This window comes from Scyliorhinus canicula, chromosome 10, assembly GCF_902713615.1.
Source record: "Scyliorhinus canicula chromosome 10, sScyCan1.1, whole genome shotgun sequence".
In the NCBI taxonomy this organism is placed as follows: Eukaryota; Metazoa; Chordata; class Chondrichthyes; order Carcharhiniformes; family Scyliorhinidae; genus Scyliorhinus; species Scyliorhinus canicula.
The window spans coordinates 62,144-82,127 of record NC_052155.1 but is presented as its reverse complement, the minus strand read 5'-3'; the positions used below and the strand labels follow the sequence as shown (position 1 = coordinate 82,127).

The 19,984-nt window shown below is 48.3% G+C and overlaps 1 protein-coding gene across 1 annotated transcript in view; it reads left to right on the top strand.

Moving 5' to 3' along the window:
- The window catches only part of scospondin (subcommissural organ spondin), a 443,172-nt gene that overhangs the window by 394,473 nt on the left and 28,715 nt on the right, over positions 1-19,984 (top strand). Inside the window, exons 49-50 of the mRNA XM_038810430.1 lie at positions 12,544-12,604; positions 14,580-14,707. Of these exons, the coding sequence (XP_038666358.1) occupies positions 12,544-12,604; positions 14,580-14,707 (189 nt within the window). The remainder of the gene's footprint in view (positions 1-12,543; positions 12,605-14,579; positions 14,708-19,984) is intronic.

Sequence of the window (19,984 nt, the reverse complement as noted above, 5' to 3'; positions counted from 1 at the left end):
TATCTATCTCTGTCTCAAAGACACTCAGTGAATTGGCCTCCACAGCCTTCTGCGGCAAAGAGTTCCACAGATTCACCACCCTCTGGCTGAAGAAATTCCTCCTCATCGCTGTTTTAAAGATTGTCTCTTTAGTCTGAAGCTGTGCCCTCTGCTTCTAGTTTTTCCTACAAGTGGGCGGCACAGGAGAACAGTGGTTAGCACAGTTGCTTCACAGCTCCAGGGTCACAGGTTCGATTCCCGGTTTGGGTCGTTGTCTGTGTGGAGTCTGCGCGTTCTCCCCGTGTCTGCGTGGGTTTCCTCCGGGTGCTCCGCTTTCCTCCCACAGTCCAAAGATGTTCAGGTTAGGTGGATTGGCCAGGATAAATTGCCCTTAGTGTCCAAAAAGGTTAGGAGGGGTTATTGGGTTACAGGGTTAGGGTGGAGGTGTGGGCTTAAGTAGGGTGGTCTTGCCAACGGTCGGTGCAGATTCGATGGGCAGAATGTACTGTAAATTCTATGATTCAAAGTGGGAACATGCCCTCCACTTCCACTCTAGGCCACACCGTATCCTGAAAGTTTCAATAAGATTACCCCTCATCCTTCTAAACTCCAACGAGTACAAAAGAACAAAGAAACGTACAGCACAGGAACAGGCCCTTCAGTCCTCCAAGCCTGTACCGACCATGCTGCCGTCTAAACTATAATCTTCTACATTCCGTGGTCCGCACTGATCACTGGGAACACCACTAGCTACAGACCTCTATTCAGAAAAACACCCTTCCACCGCTCCTCACTGTCTCCTATAACCAAGCCAGCCCACCCCGAATCCCATGTGATGTTAGTTTTTGTACCAGTCTACCATATGGGACCTTGCCAAACGCCTTACTATAGTCCATATAGTAAGTAGTCTGACAACACCAGGTGTAAGTCCAACAGGCTTGTTTCAAACACTAGCTTTCGGAGCTCTGCTCCTTCCTCAGGTGAATGGAGAGGTATGTTCCAGAAACATATATATAGACAAAGTCAGAGATGCCAGACAATGCTTGGAATGCGAGCATTTGCAGGTAATCAAATCTTTACAGATCCAGAGATAGGGGTAACCCCAGGTTAAAGAGGTGTGAATTGTCTCAAGCCAGGACAGTTGGTAGGATTTTGCAAGTCCAGGCCAGATGGTGAGGGGATGAATGTAATGCGACATGAATCTCAGGTCCAGGTTGAGGCCGCACTCATGCGTGCGGAACTTGGCTCTAAGTTTCTGCTCAGCGATTCTGCGTTGTCGCGTTGTCGGAGAACGCTTACACGGAGATCCGAGGCTGAATGCCCTTGACTGCTGAAGTGTTCCCCGACTGGGAGGGAACGTTCCTGCCTGCTGATTGTCGTACTCAGTACTCAACACCGATAACTGCCAATCTCCAGACGCAATTCTGCAACTCATCCACTTCATTCTGGATCACAACGTCTTCACCTTCGACAACAAGTTCTTCATCCAGACGCACGGAACAGCCATGGGGACCGAATTCGCACCTCAATATGCCAACATCTTCATGCACAAGTTTGAACAAGACTTCCTCACCGCACAGGACCTTCAACCAACGTTATACACCAGATACATCAATGACATTTTTTTCCTTTGAACCCACGGCGAAGAATCACTGAAACGACTATACGATGACATCAGTAAGTTCCATCCCACCATCAGACTCACCATGGACTATTCTCCAAAATCAGTTGCATTCTTGGACACACTCATCTCCATCAAGGACGGTCACCTCAGCACTTCGCTTTATCGCAAGCCCACGGATAACCTCACGATGCTCCACTTCTCCAGCTTCCACCCTAAACACATTAAAGAAGCCATCCCTTATGGACACTGTGGTGAATGTAATATATGTTAATATATATGTTACTTCACACTGTTGTTGTAAGCGCAGTAGCGCTGTCCTACCATGAGGGGGAGTAGCACTGGGAGCACTTAGGAACTTGTACTGGGCCCCATCCTTGGTTCCGCCCACGACTCCTCCCCCTAGTGCAGCTGTTTAAGTACCCGTGTCCAGAGTCAGCCTGGGTCACTACGAGTTCATCGACAGGTAACAGGCTGGCTCTGAAATAAGTCGATTAAAGCCTAGATTCACATCGGAAACATGTGTCTGGTGAATTGATGGTTCCATCAATTTAATCGACTTAAGAACAGTAAAGATCGATTATGGAATCGGCCCTCAAGCCTGGACGCCTGGAACTCAACCCGCAGGATGCAGAGGCTAAAGAAATCTTTTCCCATTGGATCCGGTGCTTCAAGGCCTACCTGGCCAAAGTGAGCACAGCCGAAACTACAGAGGATCAGAAGCTAAGTCTACTGCACACGAGGATGAGCCACAGAATCTCGACGCAACTAAACTCGGCCAGTTCATATACTGCGGCGCTAGCAGTTCTCGAAAAAATGTATGTAAGGCCCATTAATGAAGTTTACGCTTGCCATGTGTTTACGACTCGCCGTCAGCGGCCTACGGAATCACTCGCCGAATTCCTAAGAGAACTTAACAATTTGTCCAATGACTAATTACCAAGCGGTTACCGCGGCTGAACACAGGGAATTGGCGGTACGCGATATTTTTGTAGCGTGCCTCAGGTCTAACTATGTGCGCCAACGACTGCTGGAAAAGGGGGCCCAGGACTTAGAAACGACTGTGGAAGCTGCGACCACGATGGAGGTCTCCTTCCGCAGCCTTAGCTCGTTCCCCGCGGACCCCGCGACCCAATCATGGGCCCCCGACCAGCGACTCCTCCAGGCCTGTGCTACGTGGCCGCCCAGCCACCATGCTGCCCCAGCCAGCCACTATGCTGCTCCAGCCTGCCATTTCTGCGGCCAGAATCAGCACCCGCGGCAGCATTGCCCGGCTCGCAATGCGACCTGCAGCAGCTGCGGGCGAAAAGGGCATTACGCAAGAGTGTGCCTCGCTAAAAGGGCCCCAGCTTCCAACTCCCCAGCGACTCGCAGTAACCGCTCCCCTCACTCGCAGTCCCACGTGGCCCGAAACGATGCGGCCTATGCCCCGACTCCACCCCCTCCAGCCACGTGCGATCCATAGGGGCTGCCATCTTGGAAAACCTCCACCACGCGGCCAGCTATGTGCGACTCATGGGGGCCGCCATCTTGGACACCATCTTCCTCGCCGCCCGCCACGTGTGACTCATGGGTGCCGCTATCTTGGACGCCATCTTCCTCGCCGCCCGCCACGTGCGATCCACGGGCCCGATTGGCATCTCCGCGCTTGGACAACTCAGCGGAGGAATTCGAACTAAACTATGAACTCAGAGGGCAGTCATCACGGGGCCACTCCAGCACAGCTGATCGAGCCGCCGACTACCCGCAACTCAGCGCGGTCACCCTGGACCAATCACGACCAAAGAATCTACGAAACCCGATGGCAGAGGTCCATATCAACGGGTACAAAACGCCATGCCTCTTCGAATCCGGGAGCACAGAGAGCTTCATACATCCAGACCTGGTAAGACGCTGTTCGCTCCCTGATTTCCCCGTGCAGCAAACTATCTCGCTCGCTTCAGGCTCCCACTCATTCCAGATCCAGGGGCGCACCGCCGCGACACTCACAATCCGAGGCGCTAGTTACTCGAAGTTCAAACTCTACGTTTTGCCCAAACTCTGCGCGCCACTCTTATTAGGCCTAGACTTCCAATGCAACCTCAAGAGCCTCACCCTCAGCTTCGGAGGGCCCCTGCCCCCACTCACTATGTGCAGCCTCGCTACGCTGCGAATTCCCTCCCCCTCCTCTCTTTGACAATCTCACTAAGGACTGTAAACCCATAGTCACTCGTAGCAGGCGGTATAGCCTGCAGGATAGGGTATTTGTCAGAGCAGAGGTCCGAAGGCTACTCAGTGAGGGGGTTATAGAGGCCAGCAATAGTCCCTGGAGAGCTCAGGTGGTGGTCGTTAAGACCGGGGAAAAATTCCGTATGGTGGTCGACTACAGTCAGACTATAAATAGATTTACGCTCCTCGACGTGTATCCCCTCCCCAGGATTGCAGACATGGTAAACCAGATTGCCCAGTACCGGCTCTTTTCCAGGGTGGATCTGAAGTCTGCATACCACCAGCTCCCAATCCGCCCGGAGGACCGCCACTACACGGCATTCGAGGCCGATGGCCGCCTCTTCCATTTCCTCCGGGTTCCCTTCGGCGTCACTAACGGGGTTTCGGTGTTCCAACGAGCAATGGACCGAATGGTGGACCAGTACGGGCTGCGGGCCACGTTTCCGTACTTGGACAATGTCACCATCTGCGGCTATGACCAGCAGGACCACGACGCCAACCTCCACCGTTTTCTCCAGACGGCACAGAAACTGAATCTCACGTACAACAAGGAGAAATGCATTTTCCGCACATCCAGACTCGCCATCGTCGGCTATGTTGTGGAAAACAGAGTCCTGGGCCCCGACCCGGACCGTATGCGCCCCCTCTTAGAACTCCCTCCCTCTCATTGTCCCAAGGCCCTCAAACGGTGCTTGGGATTTTTTTCCTACTATGCCCAGTGGGTCCCTCAATATGCGGACAAAGCCCGCCCACTCTTTAGGGCCACACGATTTCCCCTGTCAGCCGAGGCAATCCAGGCCTTCGCCGGCATCAAGGAGGACATCGCCAAAGCGGCCATGCGGGCGGTGGATGAATCCACCCCATTTCAGGTAGAGAGCGACGCCTCAGAGGTAGCTCTTGCAGCCACGTTAAATCAGGCAGGGAGACCAGTTGCATTTTTCTCCCGTACCCTCTCCGCTTCAGAACTTCGGTCGAGAAAGAAGCAAAAGCCATTGTGGAGGCTATCCATCACTGGAGGCACTACCTCGCAGGTAGGAGGTTCACCCTCATCACCGACCAAAGATCGGTTGCCTTTATGTTCGACAACTCGCAAAGGGGCAAAATAAAAAACGATAAAATTCTGAGGTGGAGGATCGAACTCTCCACCTACAATTATGATATCAAATATCGACCCGGGAAGCTCAACGAGCCTCTGGATGCCCTATCCCGCGGGACATGCGCCAGCGCGCAGATCGACCGATTAAAAAGCATCCACAATGACCTCTGTCACCCGGGGGTCACCCAGCTCGCCCACTACATCAGGGCCCGAAACCTGCCTTTCTCCAACGAGGAGGTAAAAGCGGTCACCAGGGACTGCCCGATCTGTGCGGAGTGCAAACCGCACTTCTATAGACCAGACAGGGCCCACCAGGTCAAGGCTTCTAGGCTCTTTGAATGCCTCGCCACTCCCCTCGACTAACAAGAACATTTACTTCTTAAACGTCGTAGACGAGTTCTCCCGTTTTCCATTCGCTATCCTGTGCCCCGACATGACCTCCCACACAGTCATTAGGGCCCTGCATAGCATCTTCACCCTGTTCAGTTTCCCCAGCTACGTGCACAGCGACCGGGGTTCGTCCTTTATGAGTGACGAGCTGCGTCAGTACCTGCTCGAAAAGGGCATTGCCTCGAGCAGGACTACCAGCTACAACCCCAGGGGGAATGGGCAGGGGGAAAGGGAGAACGCGACGGTCTGGAAGACCGTCCTACTGACCCTCCGGTCTAGAAAGCTCCAAATATCCCAGTGGCAGGAAGTCCTCCCAGACGCGCTCCACGCTATTAGGTCCCTTTTGTGTACGGCGACCAACCAGAACCCTCACGAGAAGCTCTTCATTTTTTCCAGGGGCACTACCACGGGGGTCTCACTTCCGGCATGGCTGAGGACGCCGGGCCCCGTACTCCTGAGGAAACATGTCAGGGCGCACAAAACCGACCCCCTTGTTGAGAAGGTGCGCCTGCTCCACTCCAACCCCCAGTCCGCATTCGTCGAGTTCCCTGACGGCTGTCAGGACACTGTATCCCTCCGGGATCTGGCACCCGCCGGATCCAGCGCCCCCCCTACCCCCACAGAAGGATCTCTCACCCTACACCCCATGTTGCCGCCCCTTTGCGCTCCCGAGCCCACGAGCTCGCTCCACCAGTTCCGCGCTACCGCATTGGCCAGCCCCCAGCGCCCCCAGTCCCCGGTCGAACCAGGAGAGTATGAAGCTCGGATACAAACCTCCCTGGAGTCCCCCATCGTACCCCTGCACACAACACCCGTCCAGCCACCGCAAGAGGCTGCAACCCCGGTGCTCCGCAGATCACAGTGGACAATTCGACCACCGGACAGACTGACTTTATAGACCACCACCCCCGCCGGACTTGATTTTTTTGAAGGGGGTAAATGTGGTGAATGTAATATATGTTAATATATATTTTAATTCACACTGTTGTTGTAAGCGCAGTAGCACTGTCCTACGACTAGGGGGAGTAGCGCTGGAGCACTTAGGAACTTGTACTGGGCTCCACCCTTGGTTCCGCCCACAACTCCTCCCCCTAGTGCAGCTGTATAAGTACCCGTGTCCAGAGTCAGCCTGGGTCACTACGAGTTCATCGACAGGTAACAGGCTGGCTCTGACGTAAGTCGATTAAAGCCTAGATTCACATCGGAAACACGTGTCTGGTGAATTGATGGTTACATCAGACACACCCTCCGTATACACAGGATCTGCTCAGACGAGGAGGAGTGTAACAGACATCTACAGAAAGATATCGCTGAAAGATGCCCTCGTACGAATGGGATATGGCGCTCGACTCATCGATCGACAGTTCCAATGCGCCACAGCAAAAAACCGCACCGACCTCCTCAGAAGACAAACACGGGACACAACTGACAGAGTACCCTTCGTTGTCCAGTACTTCCCCGGAGCGGAGAAACTACGACATCTTCTTTGCAGCCTTCAACACATCATCGATGAAGATGAACATCTTGCCAAGCTCATCCCCACACCCCCACTACTTGCCTTCAAATAACCTCGCAACCTCAAACAAACCATTGTTTGCAGCAAACTACCCAGTCTTCAGAACAGCGACCACAACACCACACAACCCTGCCATGGGAATCTCTGCAAGATGTGCCAGATCATCGACATGGATACCACCATTACACATGAGAACACCACCCACCGGGTACGCGGTACTTACTCGTGTGACTCGGCCAACGTTGTCTACCTCATACGCTGCAGGAAAGGATGTCCCGAAGCGTGGTACATTGGCGAGACCATGCAGACACTGCGACAACGAATGAACGGGCATCATGCGACAATCACCAGGCAGGAATGTTCCCTTCCAGTCGGGGAACACTTCAGCAGTCAAGGGCATTCAGCCTCTGATCTCCGGGTAAGCGTTCTCCGACAACGCGACAACGCAGAATTGGCGAGCAGAAACTTAGAGCCAAGTTCCGCACACATGAATGCGGCCTCAACCGGGATCTGGGATTCATGTCGCATTACATTCATCCCCCACCATCTGGCCTGGGCTTGCAAAATCCTACCAACTGTCCTGGCTTGAGACAATTCAAACCTCTTTAGCCTGGGGTTACCCCTATCTCTGGAGCTGTAAAGATTTGATTACCTGCAAATGCTCGCATTCTAAGCATTGTCTGGCATCTTTGAAATTGTTTCTGGAACATATCTCTTCATTCACCTGAGGAAGGAGCAGTGCTCCGAAAGCTAGTGTTTGAAACAAACCTGTTGGACTTTAACCTGGTGTTGTAAGACTTCTTACTGTGCTCACCCCAGTCCAACGCCGGCATCTCCACATCATAAAGTCCATATAAACTACATCCACAGCCCGTCCTTCATCAAAAGCGAGCACTTTTCCAGGAAACACATCCGGAGTGAGACTCATACAGAGTGAGAGATTTAAACTTGGTAATTTGGTGCAGAGTGTGAGGAGGTGCTTTTTAACCCTGGTAAGTGACTGGTAAGTAGTCTCTCTTTTTCTTTTCATTGTCTAATTTATTTATTTTTATTTTGAAATTCTAGTTGTTTAAGTTTACCAAGGGTTTAAGACATGGCAGGAGATCCCAGACCCGTGTCATGCTCCTCGTGTGCGATGTGGGAGCTCAGGGACACGTCCACTGTCCCTGGCTCCTTCACGTGCAAGAAGTGTGTTCAGTTGCAGCTCTTGTTAGACCGCTTGACGGCTCTGGAGCTGCGGATGGACTCACTTTGGAGCATCCGCGATGCTGAGGAGGTCGTGGATAGCACGTTTAGCGAGTTGGTCACACCGCAGGTGAAGGTTACTGAGGGAGATAGAAAATGGGTGACCAAAAGAAAGAGCAAGAGTAGGAAGGCAGTGCAGGTGTCCCCTGCGGTCATCTCCCTGCAAAACAGATATACCGCTTTGGATACTGTTGAGGAAGATGGCTCACCAGGGGAAGGCAGCAGCAGCCAGGTTCATGGCACCGTGGCTGGCTCTGCTGCACAGCAGGGCAGGAAGAAAAATGGCAGGGCTATAGTGATAGGGGACTCGATCGTAAGGGGAATAGACAGGCGGTTCTGTGGACGCAATCGAGACTCCAGGATGGTATGTTGCCTCCCTGGTGCAAGGGTCAAGGATGTCTCGGAGCGGCTGCAGGACATTCTGGGGGGGGAGGGTGAACAGCCAGCTGTCGTGGTGCACATAGGCACCAACGATATAGGTAAAAAACGGGATGAGGTCCTACAAGCAGAATTCAGGGAGTTAGGAGTTAAACTAAAAAGTAGGACCTCATAGGTAGTAATCTCAGGATTGCTACCAGTGCCACGAGCTAGTCAGAGTAGGAATGTCAGGATAGATAGGATGAATGCGTGGCTTGAGAGATGGTGCAAGAGGGAGGGATTCAAATTCCTGGGGCATTGGGACCGGTTCTGGGGGAGGTGGGACCAGTACAAACCGGACGGTCTGCACTTGGGCAGGACTGGAACCGATGTCCTAGGGGGGGTGTTTTCTAGAGCTGTTGGGGAGGGTTTAAACTAATGTGGCAGGGGGATGGGAACCAATGCTGGAAGTTGGAAGGTAGTAAAACCGGGACAGAAACAAAAGGAAGTAAGGGGAAAAGTGCAAGGCAGAGAAGACATAGTCAGAAATCCATAAGGGCGACAGTACAAGGTACAGTGACTGAGGGGAGCACAGTGAATAGGCCCAGTAATAACAAAAGGAATAAAACTGGAGATGTTAAGATTCAAAACAGAGGTAAAAAAACCAACATAAGTGTACTTTACCTGAATGCTCGTAGTATTCGGAATAAAGTAAATGAGTTGGTGGCACAAATCATCGTAAATGACTATGATTTAGTGGCCATTACTGAAACATGGTTAAAGGATGGTCACGACTGGGAGTTAAATATCCGAGGGTATCAAACTATTCGGAAGGACAGAGTGGATGGTAAGGGAGGTGGTGTTGCTCTGTTATTTAAGGATGACATCCGGGCAATAGTAAGGGATGACATCGGTGCTATGGAGGATAAGGTTGAATCCATTTGGGTGGAAATCAGGAATAGTAAGGCGAAAAAGTCACTGATAGGAGTAGTCTATCGGCCACCAAATAGTAATGAGATGGTGGGGCAGGCAATAAACAAAGAAATAACTGATGCATGTAGAAATGGTACAGCAGTTATCATGGGGGATTTTAATCTACATGTCGATTGGTTTAACCAGGTCGGTCAAGGCAACCGTGAGGAGGAGTTTATAGAATGTATCCGCGATAGTTTCCTAGAACAGTATATAATGGAACCTACGAGGGAACAAGCGGTCCTAGATCTTGTCCTATGTAATGAGACAGGATTGATTCATGATCTCATAGTTAGGGATCCTCTCGGAAGGAGCGATCACAATATGGTGGAATTTAAAATACAGATGGAGGGTGAGAAAGTAAAATCAAATACTAGTGTTTTGTGTTTAAACAAAGGAGATTACAAGGGGATGAGAGAAGAACTAGCTAAGATAGACTGGGAGCTAAGACTTTATGGTGGAACAGTTGAGGAACAGTGGAGAACCTTCCAAGCGATTTTTCACAGTGCTCAGCAAAGGTTTATACCAACAAAAAGGAAGGACGGAAGAAAGAGGGAAAATCGACCGTGGATATCTAAGGAAATAAGGGAGAGTATCAAATTGAAGGAAAAAGCATATAAAGCGGCAAAGATTGCTGGGAGATTAGAGGACTGGGAAATCTTTAGGGGGCAACAGAAAGCTACTAAAAAAGCTATAAAGAAGAGTAAGATAGAGTATGAGAGTAAACTTGCTCAGAATATAAAAACAGACAGTAAAAGTTTTTACAAATATATAAGACAAAAAAGAGTGGCTAAGGTAAATATTGGTCCTTTAGAGGATGAGAAGGGAGTTTTAATAATGGGAAATGAGGAAATGGCTGAGGAACTGAACAGGTTTTTTGGGTCGGTCTTCACAGTGGAAGACACAAATAACATGCCAGCGACTGATAGAAATGAGGCTACGACAGGTGAGGACCTTGAGAGGATTGTTATCACTAAGGAGGGAGTGATGGGCAAGCTAATGGGGCTAAAGGTAGACAAGTCTCCTGGCCCTGATGGAATGCATCCCAGAGTGCTAAAAGAGATGGCTAGGGAAATTGCAGATGCACTAGTGATAATTTACCTGAAATTCACTAGACTCTGGGGTGGTCCCGGTGGATTGGAAATTAGCAAACGTGACGCCACTGTTTAAAAAAGGAGGTAGGCAGAAAGCAGGAAATTATAGGCCAGTGAGTTTAACTTCGGTAATAGGGAAGATGCTGGAATCTATCATCAAGGAAGAAATTGCGAGGCATCTGGATAGAAATTGTCCCATTGGGCAGACGCAGCATGGGTTCGTAAAAGGCAGGTCATGCCTAACTAATTTAGTGGAATTATTTGAGGACATTACCAGTGCAGTAGATAATGGGGAGCCGATGGATGTGGTATATCTGGATTTCCAGAAAGCCTTTGACAAGGTGCCACACAAAAGGTTGCTGCATAAGATAAAGATGCATGGCATTAAGGGTAAAGTAGTAGCATGGATAGAGGATTGGTTAATTAATAGAAAGCAAAGAGTTGGGATAAATGGGTGTTTCTCTGGTTGGCAATCAGTAGCTAGTGGTGTCCCTCAGGGATCCGTGTTGGGCCCACAATTGTTCACAATTTACATTGATGATTTGGAGTTGGGGACCAAGGGCAATGTGTCCAAGTTTGCAGATGACACTAAGATGAGTGGTAAAGCGAAAAGTGCAGAGGATACTGGAAGTCTGCAGAGGGATTTGGATAGGTTAAGTGAATGGGCTCGGGTCTGGCAGATGGAATACAATGTTGAAAAATGTGAGGTTATCCATTTTGGTAGGAATAACAGCAAACGGGATTATTATTTAAACGATAAAATATTAAAGCATGCCGCTGTTCAGAGAGACTTGGGTGTGCTAGTGCATGAGTCACAGAAGGTTGGTTTACAAGTGCAACAGGTGATTAAGAAGGCAAATGGAATTTTGTCCTTCATTGCTAGAGGGATGGAGTTTAAGACTAGGGAGGTTATGTTGCAATTGTATAAGGTGTTGGTGCGGCCACACCTGGAGTATTGTGTTCAGTTTTGGTCTCCTTACTTGAGAAAGGACGTACTGGCGCTGGAGGGTGTGCAGAGGAGATTCACTAGGTTAATCCCAGAGCTGAAGGGGTTGGATTATGAGGAGAGGTTGAGTAGACTGGGACTGTACTCGTTGGAATATAGAAGGATGAGGGGGGATCTTATAGAAACATTTAAAATTATGAAGGGAATAGATAGGATAGATGCGGGCAGGTTGTTTCCACTGGCGGGTGACAGCAGAACTAGGGGACATAGCCTCAAAATAAGGGGAAGTAGATTTAGGACTGAGTTTAGGAGGAACTTCTTCACCCAAAGGGTTGTGAATCTATGGAATTCCTTGCCCAGTGAAGCAGTTGAGGCTCCTTCATTACATGTTTTTAAGGTAAAGATAGATAGTTTTTTGAAGAATAAAGGGATTAAGGGTTATGGTGTTCAGGCCGGAAAGTGGAGCTGAGTCCACAAAAGATCAGCCATGATCTAATTGAATGGCGGAGCAGGCTCGAGGGGCCAGATGGCCTACTCCTGCTCCTAGTTCTTATGTTCTTATGTTCTTAATTTTCTTTCTCACCTCTTCAAAACACTCACTCAGGTTGGTGAGACCTGACCTTCCCCGTATAAAATCATGCGTCTGTCACTAACTAGTCCATTTTCCTCCAAATGTGAATACATCCTGTCTCTCAGTATCTTTTCCAAAAGCTTCCCCATCACTGATGTCAGTCTCACCGGCCTATAATTTGCTGGATTATCCCTGATTCCTTTCATAAACAAGAAAATAACATTGTTTATTCTCCAGTCCTCTGGAACCTCGCCTGTGGTCGAAGAGGATGCAAAGATATGTGTTAAGGTCTCTGCTATTTCTCCCCTTGCCTCCCGTAGTAACCTGGGGTAGAATCTATTCAGTCCCGGGCATGTCTACCTTAATGCAAGTTAGGACACTCAACACTTCCTTGCTTTGATATATTGACGTTCCCAGGAGCGTTCGCACACCTAGCCCTGATCAGGATGGGCCTAATGGCCATCCTCCTACGGACCTGTATCATTTAATTTGAAGCGGTTGATGTCATTTGAGTTTCTAGTGAAATGTACTTTTTTCATCAATTGCAGGGTTATGTAAAAGTTGAGGATCTTGGGAAATGTTGTCCTATCTGCAGAAAACAAGTTAGCGGTAAGCTCATGTCAACACTTAATCCTCTGGTTAAACTGTGTGCTCAATCTATCTCTTCCAATCTCTCTCTCTTTAACTCTTTCATCTGTGTGCCTCACATAGTCTGCCATACTTTCAAACAATCACTCTGCCTTGTTCTCAATCTTGCTTTTTCTGTTTCTCTTTGTGTCGCTGTTTTATTTGGGGAAATGTGAGGTTATTCACTTTGGTCAGAAGAATAGAAAATATGTTTCAAACGTCATAAAATTGTGGGGATGTTTGACTTGATTTGATTTATTGTCACATGCAGCGAAGTACAGTGAAAAGTATTTTTCTGCGGCCAAAGAGACAAAGAGAATAATCGACAGAGAACATTGACAAATGGAACATCGACAAAACAGTGATTGGTTACAGTGCGGAACAAGGGTCAAACAAAGCAAATACATGAGCAAGAGCAACATAGGGCGTCGTGAATAGTGTTCTTACAGGGAGTAGATCAGTCCGAGGGGGAGTCGTTGAGGAGTCTGGTAGCTGTGGGGAAGAAGCTCTTCCTATGTCTGGATGTGCGGGTCTTCAGACTTCTGTACCTTCTGCCTGATGGAAGGGTCTGGAAGAAGGCAATGCCTGGGTGGGTGGGGTCTCTGATAATGCTGTCTGCCTTCCTGAGGCAGCGGGAGGTGTATACAGAATCAATGTGGGGGTGGCAAGCTTGTGTGAAACGTTGGGCTGAGTTCACCACACTCTGCAGTTTCTTGCGATCTTGGGCTGAGCAGTTGCCATACCAGGCTGTGATGCAGCCGGATAGAACTAAGAACAAAGAAAATTACAGCTCAGGAACAGGCCCTTCGGCCCTGCCAGCCTGCACCGATCCAGATCCTCTATCTGAAACTGTCGCCTATTTTCTAAGGATCTGTATCGGGACCCCTGGTCACAGCAGCACACTGTCAGAGTAAAGGGTCGAACAATCAGGACAGAGATGGATAGAAATGTCTTCATTCAGAGAATTATGGATGCTCAATCATTGAATACTTTGAAGACTGAGACACATTTTTGGTCTCTCAGGGATCAAAGGACATGGCAAATGGGCAGTGAGGTGGAATGGAAGCCAAAGATAACCCCTATCCGACTGAATGATGCAGCAGGGATGAGGGGGTGAAAGGCCAACGTCATCTGCTTCTTCTGGTCTCTCTCTCTCTCTCTCTCAGGGTGCCTCTCTTCTATCTCTTACTTTCTTTGTGTCTATCTGTTTCTTTCATTATTTTCCCCTTTCACTCTTTCCCTGTATTTTTGTCTCTCTTTTACAATCCTTGGTTAGTCCGTGTGTAATTGTGTCCGACTATCTCCCTTAACATTCAATTACTTTACCATTGCCGAATCCACCACTTTCAACATCCATTGACCAGAGGCTGAACTGACCTTGCTGTATAAATACTGTCGCTGCAAGAAGAGGTCAGAGGCTGGCAATTCTGTACTGAATAACTCGCCTCCTGACTCCCCAAATCCTATGCATCATCTCCCAGGCACAGGTCAATATTGTCCACTTGACTAGATGAGTGCAGCTCCAATGGCACTCAAGAAATTTGAGACCATCCAGGACAAAGCAGCCCCGCTTAATTGGCATCTTCGACATTCACTCCCTCCACCACCGATGCACAGTGGCAGCCACGTGTACCATTCCGAGGATTCGTTGCAGGATCTTACCGAGACACGATTGATAGCACCTTCTAAACACGTGACCTCTGGAGGTTTCCCTCGGAGCCAGTCACCATCCTGACTTGGAAATATATTGGCCGTTCCTTCACTGTCGCTGGGCCAACTTCCTGGAACTCCCTCCCTAACAGCACAGTGGGTGTACCTACACCTCAGCGAGTGCAGTGCTTCAAGAAGGTCGCTCATCACCACCTTCTGAAGGGCAATTAGGGACGGGCAATAAATACTGGTTCAGCCCACAACCTGTGAAGAATTTGAAAAAATAACAATGGTTTGATTTTTCCAGATCTCTCTGCGACATGTCAACTTTTCACTGAAATTCGGAATATATCTAAAGGGCAGTGCCAGCTGACAAATGTGGCCGTCAATTCCTGCAGGGGGAGCTGCCTCTCCCATGTACAAGTCATTCCGGAGGTAAGGACTTAAATTTGTAAATAATCAAATTCCACTCAAACAAGGGCCTTTATGCAAAGATTAGAGCTCCTTGCAAGGTTCCAATTCTCGAAATAAGTTATTAATCAGACTGAGTGCTGGGCTGGGAAAGACCTGATGACAATTATGTCATTAAACTGTTCAGCAAAAAACATTCATTAATAATAATAATAATAATAATAATCTTTATTGTCACATTACATTAACACTGCAATGAAGTTACTGTGAAAATCCCCTAGTCGCCACATTCCGCCGCCTGTTCAGGTACACTGAGGGAGAATTCAGAATGTCCAATTCACCTAACAGCAGGTCTTTTGAAACTTGTGGGAGGAAACCGGAGCACCCGGAGGAAGCCCACGCAGGCACGGGGAGAACGTACAGACTCCGCACAGACAGTGACCCAAGCCGGGAATTGAGCCTGGAACCCTGGCGCTGTGAAGCAACAGTGATAACCACTGTGCTAACACGCTGCCCACAGGGAGTAATTAATGGGGTAATTCCTTAAGCTCACAGGCAACTTGGGAAGAGAATGTAAGGAATATACGGTAACCAGAGATGGGAACTGAATGTCCCAGGGTTCTCAGTATTTAGGCAGGACAGGCATAAAAGAGGTGGTGGTGTGGCACTGCTGGTTAAAGAGGAAATTAACACAATAGTGAGAAAGGATATTAGCTCTGACAATGTGGAGTCTGTATGGGTAGAGTTGAGAAATACCAAGGGATGAAAAACATTAGTGGGTATCATATACAGACCCCCAAACTGCACTGGTGAGGTTGGGAATGGCATTAAACAGGAAATTAGAGATGCATGTAATAAGGGAATTTCGGTGATCATGGGTGATTTTAATCTTCACATAGATTGGGCAAATCAAATTAGCCACAATGCCGTAGAGGAGGAATTCCTGGAGTGTATACGGGATGGTTTTCTTGACCAATATATGGAGGAACCAACTAGAGAGCAGGCCATCTTAGACTGGGTACTGTGTAATGAGAAGGGAATCATTACCAGTCTGGCTGTACGAGACCCCTTGGGGATGAGCGACCATAACATGATAGAATTATTTATCAAGGTGGAGAGTGAAGTAGTTGATTTGGAGACTAGGGTGCTGAATCTTAATAAAGGGAACTATGAGGATATGAGGCGTGAGTTGGCCTTGATAGATTGGGGAGAGTTACTTAAAGGGATGACAGTGGATAGACAATGGCAAATATTCAGGGAACGCTTGGGGGAACTACAGCAACTGTTCATTCCTGTCTGGCACAAAAGCAAAGGGGGTAAGAGGGCCAATCCATGGCTCACAAAGGAAATTAGAAATAGTATCCGATCCAAGGAAGATGCATACAGACTGGCCAAGAAAAATAATAGGTCTGAGGATTGGGAGCTGTTTAGAATTCAGCAAAGAAGGACCAAGGGATTGATTTAGAAGGGGAAAGTACAGTACGAAAGGAAGCTTGCAGGGAACATAAAGACTGACACTAAGAGTTTCGACAGATATGTGAAGAGAAAGAGATTGGTAAAGTGAAATGTAGGCCCCCTACTGACAGAAACAGGGGAATGCATAATAAGGAACAAAGAAATGGCTGAGCAATTGAATACAGACTTTGGTTCTGTCTTCATAAATGAGGACACAAATCAGATCCCAGAAATATTGGAGAATGAAAGGTGTAGTTAGAGGGAAGCACTGAGGGAGATCAACACTAGGAGAGAAATGGTGCTGGGAAAATTGATGGGATTGAAGGTGGATAAATCCCCAGGGTCTGAGAACCTGCATCCCAGAGTGCTTAAGGAGGTGGCTCTGGAAATAGTGGATGCATTGGTGGTCATCTTCCAGGATTCTATAGACTCTGGAACTGTCCCTGCAGATTGGAGGGTAGCTCACGTCACTCTGATATTCAAAAAGGGAGGTAGAGAGAAAGCAGGGATGTAAGCCTAACATTGGGAGTGGGGAGAATGCTTGAATCCATTATCATGGACTTTATAGCAGAACATTTAGAAAGCAGTGGCAGGATCAGTCAGAGTCAGTATGGATTTATGAAGGGAAAATTATGCTTGACAAATCTCTTGGAATTCTTTGAAGATGTAACCAGTACAATTGACAAGGGGGAGCCAGTCGATGTGGTATATTTAGACTTTCAGAAGGTGTTTGACAAAGTCCTGCAGAAGAGATTATTGTGCAAAATTAAAGCATTGGGTGAAAAGTATTGAAGTGGATAGAAAACTGGTTGGCAGAGAGGAAACAAAGGTTCAGGATTAATGGGTCCTTTTCAAATTGGCAGGCAGTGACTAGTGTGGTACCACAGGGGTCGGTGCTGGGACCCCAGCTATTCACAATATATATTAATGATTTGGATGAGGGAACAAAATGTAACATCTCAAAGTTTGCAGATGATACCAAGTTAGGTGGGAGGGTGAATTGTGATAAGGATGCAGGGATCCTACAGCAAGATCTGGACAGGTTGGGCGAGTGGGCAAACCAATGGCAGATGCAGTATAATTTGGATAAGTGTGAGGTTATTTATTTTGGAAGCAAAAACAGGAAGGCAGATTACTACCTGAATGGTTGTAAATTGGGAGAGGAGAGTGTGCAGCGGGACCTGGGTGTCCTTGTGCACCAGTCACTGATGGTAAGCATGCAGGGGCAGCAGGCGGTAAAGAAGGCTAATGGTATGTTGGCCTTCATTGCGAGAGGTTTCGAGTACAGAGCAGGGATGTGTAGCTGCAATTATACAGGACCTTGGTGAGGCCACACCTGGAGTATTATCTGCTGTTTTGGTCTCCTCTGAGAAAGTATGTTCTTGCTCTCTCGAGGATGCAGAAAAGTGTGAGGTGATTCATTTTGGAAGGAATAACAGGAAGACAGAGTACTGGGCTAATAGTAAGATTCTTGGTCGTGTGGATGAGCAGAGAGATCTCGGTGTCCATCTACATAGATCCCTGAAAGTTGCCACCCAGGTTGAGAGGGTTGTTAAGAAGGCGTACGGTGTGTTAGCCTTTATTGGTAGAGGGATTGAGTTTCGGAGCCATGAGGCCATGTTGCAGCTGTACAAATCTCTCGTGCGGCCGCATTTGGAGTATTGCGTGCAGTTCTGGTCGTCACATTATAGGAAGGATGTGGAAGCATTGCAAAGGGTACAGAGGAGATTTACCAGGATGTTGCCTGGTAAATTGAGGGGAGATAGATACAGGACAAATGTCAGAGGTAGGTTCTTTACTCAGAGTAGTAAGGGCGTGGAATGCCCTGCCTGCAACAGTAGTGGACTCGCCAACATTAAGGGCATTTAAATGGTCATTGGATAAATATATGGATGATAAGTGTAGATGGGCTTTAGAGTGGCAGAACATCGAGGGCCGAAGGGCCTGCGCTCTAATGTTCTATGTTCTATGAAGTGCAGCGAAGGTTTACCAGACTGATTCCAGGTATGGCGGGACTGTCATTTGAGGAGAGATTGACTAGGTTGGGATTGTTCTCGCTGGAGTTCAGAAGAATGAGGGGGGATCTCATAGAGACTTCTAAAATTCTAACAGGATGAGACAGGGTAGATGCAGGGAAGAAGTTACCAATGATGGGTGTGTGTCCAGAATCAAGGACGACAGCCTGAGGATTCAGGGTAAACCATTTCGGACAGAGATAAGGAAACATTTCTTCACACAAAGAGTGGTGAGCCTGTGGAATTCATTACCACAGGAAGTAGTCAATGCTAAAACATTGAATATATTCAAGAGGCGGCTGGATATAGCACTTGGGGAGAATGAGGCTATGAGGAGAAAGCAGGATTAGGCTATTGAGTTGGATGATCAGCCATATATATGGACGGCGGGGAACAGAGGGAAGTAGATCCTTGGAAAATAGGCGACAGATTTAGATAAAGGATCTGGATTGGCGCAAGCTGGGAGGGCCGAAGGGCCTGTTCCTGTGCTGTCATTTTCTTTGTTCTTTGTTGTTCTTTATGAAAAAGGCCTCCAACTGCTCCTATCTTCTATGTATCTATGATATCCTGCATTTCCAGGACCCAGTGGTGATCTATGAGTTTGGAAGACCTGAAAGGCTCAGGGATGGTCTCGGTCCTGTGCTGGCACATAATTAATACTGAGGCTATCAATAGTATGATGTGAAATGAAGTGTGAAGTCATTGGCACAAGGCGATTCTCTGCTTAGGCAGAGGAATTGTGAAGATTTCTCTGGAACTATCAATAAATAAAATATTGTGTATGATGCTGGAGAACCAGCTACAGGATACTCTGTCGGCGGGATCTTCCCCTTCGCCGGCAACACACCCACACCCGTGGATTTCCCGACGGCGACAAAATGGGGAATCCCATTGGACAGCTATGAGAAGGGGGGCGCGCTACGCCGGAAATGGGGGCTGGTGAGACCTGATAGAGGTCTACAAAATTGTGAGAGGCGTTGACAGGGTGGATAGTGAGAGGATTTTTCCAAGGGTGGAAGTGTCAATTCCAAGGGGGCACAGGTTCAATGTGAGAAGGGGAAAGTTTAAGGGAGATGTGCGAGGTACTCTTTTCACGCAGAGTGGTGGGTGCCTGGAACCAGCTACTAGGGGATGGGGTGGAAGAAGGGACATGAGTAACATTGCAGGAACCTTACCTGCCATGTTTTGTGTTCGAACATAAGAACTAGGAGCAGGAGTCGGCCATCTGGCCCCTCGAGCCTGCTCTGCCATTCAAAGAGCTCATGGCTGATCGTTTGTGGACTCAGCTCCACTTTCCGGCCCGAACACCATAACCCTTAATCCCTTTATCGTTATCTTAAAAACATTTAATGAAGGAGCCTCAACTGCTTCACTGGGCAAGGAATTCCATAGATTCACAACCCTTTGGGTGAAGAAGTTCCTCCTAAACTCAGTCCTAAATCTACTTCCCCTTATTTCAGTGTTCTTCAAACTTTTTTTCCGGGGACCCATTTTTCCCAACCCGGCAACCTTCGCGACCCACGCCGGCCCACCTGCGCAACCCACCATTTTCTCTGACCTTTTTTGCTGCTGACAAAAGTGGAGGAAATGGTTTTGGGTCCCTTTGGCCCTCGTACACGCTCCTCCAATGGAATCTGTTGGATGAAGGTGAACCCTTCCTGTGTCGGAAAGTATGGAGTCTCCAACTGTCCAAAGTTCTGCATTGTTTTCCTAAATGCAGTCCGAAATCTACTTCCCCTTTCCTAAAATATTTTCAAACAAACCCCCCCCCCCCCCCCACGAACATGTAAAAAAAATTTAAATAAATAAAATAAAAATTAAATGAATAAAA